Source organism: Parasteatoda tepidariorum, chromosome 10, assembly GCF_982258835.1.
Source record: "Parasteatoda tepidariorum strain Cologne lab strain chromosome 10, Ptep-v5.0, whole genome shotgun sequence".
Lineage (NCBI taxonomy): Eukaryota > Metazoa > Arthropoda > Arachnida > Araneae > Theridiidae > Parasteatoda > Parasteatoda tepidariorum.
In genome coordinates, this window is record NC_141764.1 from 23,211,528 (window position 1) to 23,214,329 (window position 2,802).

General features: G+C 33.9%; 1 protein-coding gene across 1 annotated transcript; it reads left to right on the plus strand.

Moving 5' to 3' along the window:
- Nucleotides 1-997: 997 nt before the first annotated feature.
- LOC147802445 (zinc finger BED domain-containing protein 5-like) lies at nt 998-1,816 on the plus strand. The gene has a single exon (XM_087152695.1). The coding sequence runs from the start codon at nt 998-1,000 to the stop codon at nt 1,814-1,816; it is 819 nt and encodes a 272-aa protein (XP_087008821.1).
- The last annotated feature ends 986 nt before the right edge of the window (nt 1,817-2,802 follow it).

Here is a 2,802-nt window from a genome sequence, read left to right on the forward strand (position 1 = left end):
TTATTTTTGAGTTCACGTACACCAGTGTTTCCCAAACTGTGGTACGCGTACCCCCAGGGTGAAGGGAGCAGTGTAGTGGGGGTAAGCGTCCTTATGCGAAATATCTTGAAACAAATGAAAATTTCAAAAAAATTTATTTAAAAACAAAACTAGTCATGAAAATTTACAATAACGTAAGTGAGATTCAGAACAAAGTAGAAAGGGAGAATTAGTAAACTTCTCCCCTTGAGAGGGAAAAGGTACAAGAACTGTTTTTACTTTTGCTTTTAAGTGTGCCCAAGGTTGTTATGTCCGAGACGGTACTTTTGTACTTATTTTGTTTAATTAAATTTGTTGTTAAATATTGCTTGACCCGTCTAATTGTAATTTATATCAAAATCCTTATTTACTTCAAGAGCACGTAGTGAGCATATCATATGATCTATATTATATAAAACGCTAATACGTTTTAATCGATAGGCTTCGGCGCGCAAGAGCACGTAGTGAGCATATCATATGTCTAATCGGGTGAATTCTCACTGAATTATCAAAAAAATTCTCACAAAATTATCTTCATCGAAGCCGATGCTTTACATCCGGCATTCAGTACTACTTCATCTTGTTTCACAACACATGGTTTTAGCCCTCTGGTGAGAAAGACTTTAAAACAAAAGTTACTTTTCTCAACAACTGAAATTTAGAATAGTGTGATTAAGAAAAATATGTGAACTGTTTGCAATTTCAAATTAATATTGAAATGCACAGGTTCATAATTTTCTACAGTTAAAGTTTTCGGAACTTCAGTGTTCAAAAAAGTATACAAAAGCTAGACGTTAAGAACGTATCCAATGCGCGAGCAAAGCGAGCATCGGATTGCGAAGCAATACGAAATGAACTGCGAAAGCAGTTCCGGGGATTGGCGAGCGCCAGCGAGCAGGGGGCGAAGCCTCCTAAAGTAATAAATTCTACTTATTTTGATAATTTTTATAAAATATAACTTTCATACCTGACACAGAAAATGGATCGCTGGTTCATATCTACAACACGTAATGATGATAGTAGCAATCAACTGAAAGAACCTGTGGAAAAGAAAGTGAAGAAAACTCGCAAGTATGACAAAGAATATCTTCAGTGTGGATTCTCATTGACTGGAGATGAAAATGAACCTATTCCACTTTGCGTCATTTGTCTTGAAAAACTCACAAACAAAAGCATGAAACCATCCAACTTAAAGTGCCATTTTGAAACAAACCATAATATTTACAAAGATAAATCGATAGATATTTTTAAAAATAAACTTAAGGATTTGAATCAATCTCAAAAAGTTATGCGGGCTTTAACTGGAGGTGAGAATAAAAAGATATTAGAAGTTTCTTATCGTGTGTCGCTATTAATTGCGAAATGTAGTGCAGCGGAAACCATTGGTGAAATTTTAATCAAGCCTGCAGCCAAGATAATGGCCGAAATAATCATAGGAGAAAAAGCGAAACAAGAATTTGATAGCGTTTCTCTCTCAAATAATACAGTTCATCGACGAATTATTGATATGTCTAATAATGTGAAACAGATGTTATTATCTGATATTTCTCAAAGTCGTTATTATGCATTACAAGTCGATGAGTCAACTGTTATTGTGAATTGTTCAAATCTTATGGCGTTTGTTACATACGAAAAAAATCAAGAAATTCACGATGACTTTTTATTTTGTCAGCCTTTATTAGGTCACACAACAGGAGAAGATATCTTTAATGTTGTGAATAAATTTATGCAAGAAAACAAAATTGCTTGGAATAGATGTGTAGAAATATGCAGAGATGGAATATGCTCTTACCCATGATCCCGGTCATAGACTCAGATCCCCTCCACAATTAATTTGTTTGTAAATATAAAGAAAAATTTCTTTAAATATTTTTTTTTGAGAAAAAAAAACTGGGGTTTTTAATGCTTGTCTTCTCATTTATTTTTTTCATAATGAACAATAGAACAATACATAAATAATTCAAGTATTCAAAATCTTTTAATAATAAATGTAATGCGTTTTTTAAGAAACTTTGGCAAATCTGTCAATGATTTTTTCAACATCCAAATCAATTTCTCGATGAATGTTTAATAATGCGAGTCTAATAATGCCGGCTAATCGTTCTTGATTTTGAGTAGAAGCGCGCTTGGAGTGCTCGGCGCGTTTCAACATTTTTAATGTTTATAATGAAACTATGACGAATTTCGTTTTAATCTTTTAGATTATGATTCTTGAAACAGCGAAGAACATAATTAGATGGGAAAAAAATCGATTTTTCCGACCTACTAGGTGTATATGCCCCCTTAAATAATTTTTAAAATATTTTATTTCTTTTGTAAACTATTAAAAAAATGATTATTTTTATTAATTTTTTCAATTTTGGGAGGGGGGGTCATGACCCTATGACCCCCCCCCCCACACGCTGGATCCGCCACTGACTGTGATACGTATAATTCGGCCACGCATTAGAGCTACTGAGAGAAGCAGCAGGTAATTTCGGATGGCATGGATTTCGTTTTACAGCTAAGAATAGGCGTTACTTTTAACCGCACATCCCTTTCTTATTACTCCTGAGAACTGCACTTAAAATGATGACAGAAACTATTGAGGATGTACTATGAGAATACTGAGAATGTTTCTCGAGTATGTAGCTTAGAATAAAATAAATTCCCGCACCATTAGATTTCTAATTCTGATACTATTTTAACAGGTTTGCAAGTGAGGAGGAAGTAGAATCCATTGCAGAGAGGGACCCTTTCATGAGGACACTGTTAACTTTATTGAATTCTGCATGAAATATGTTC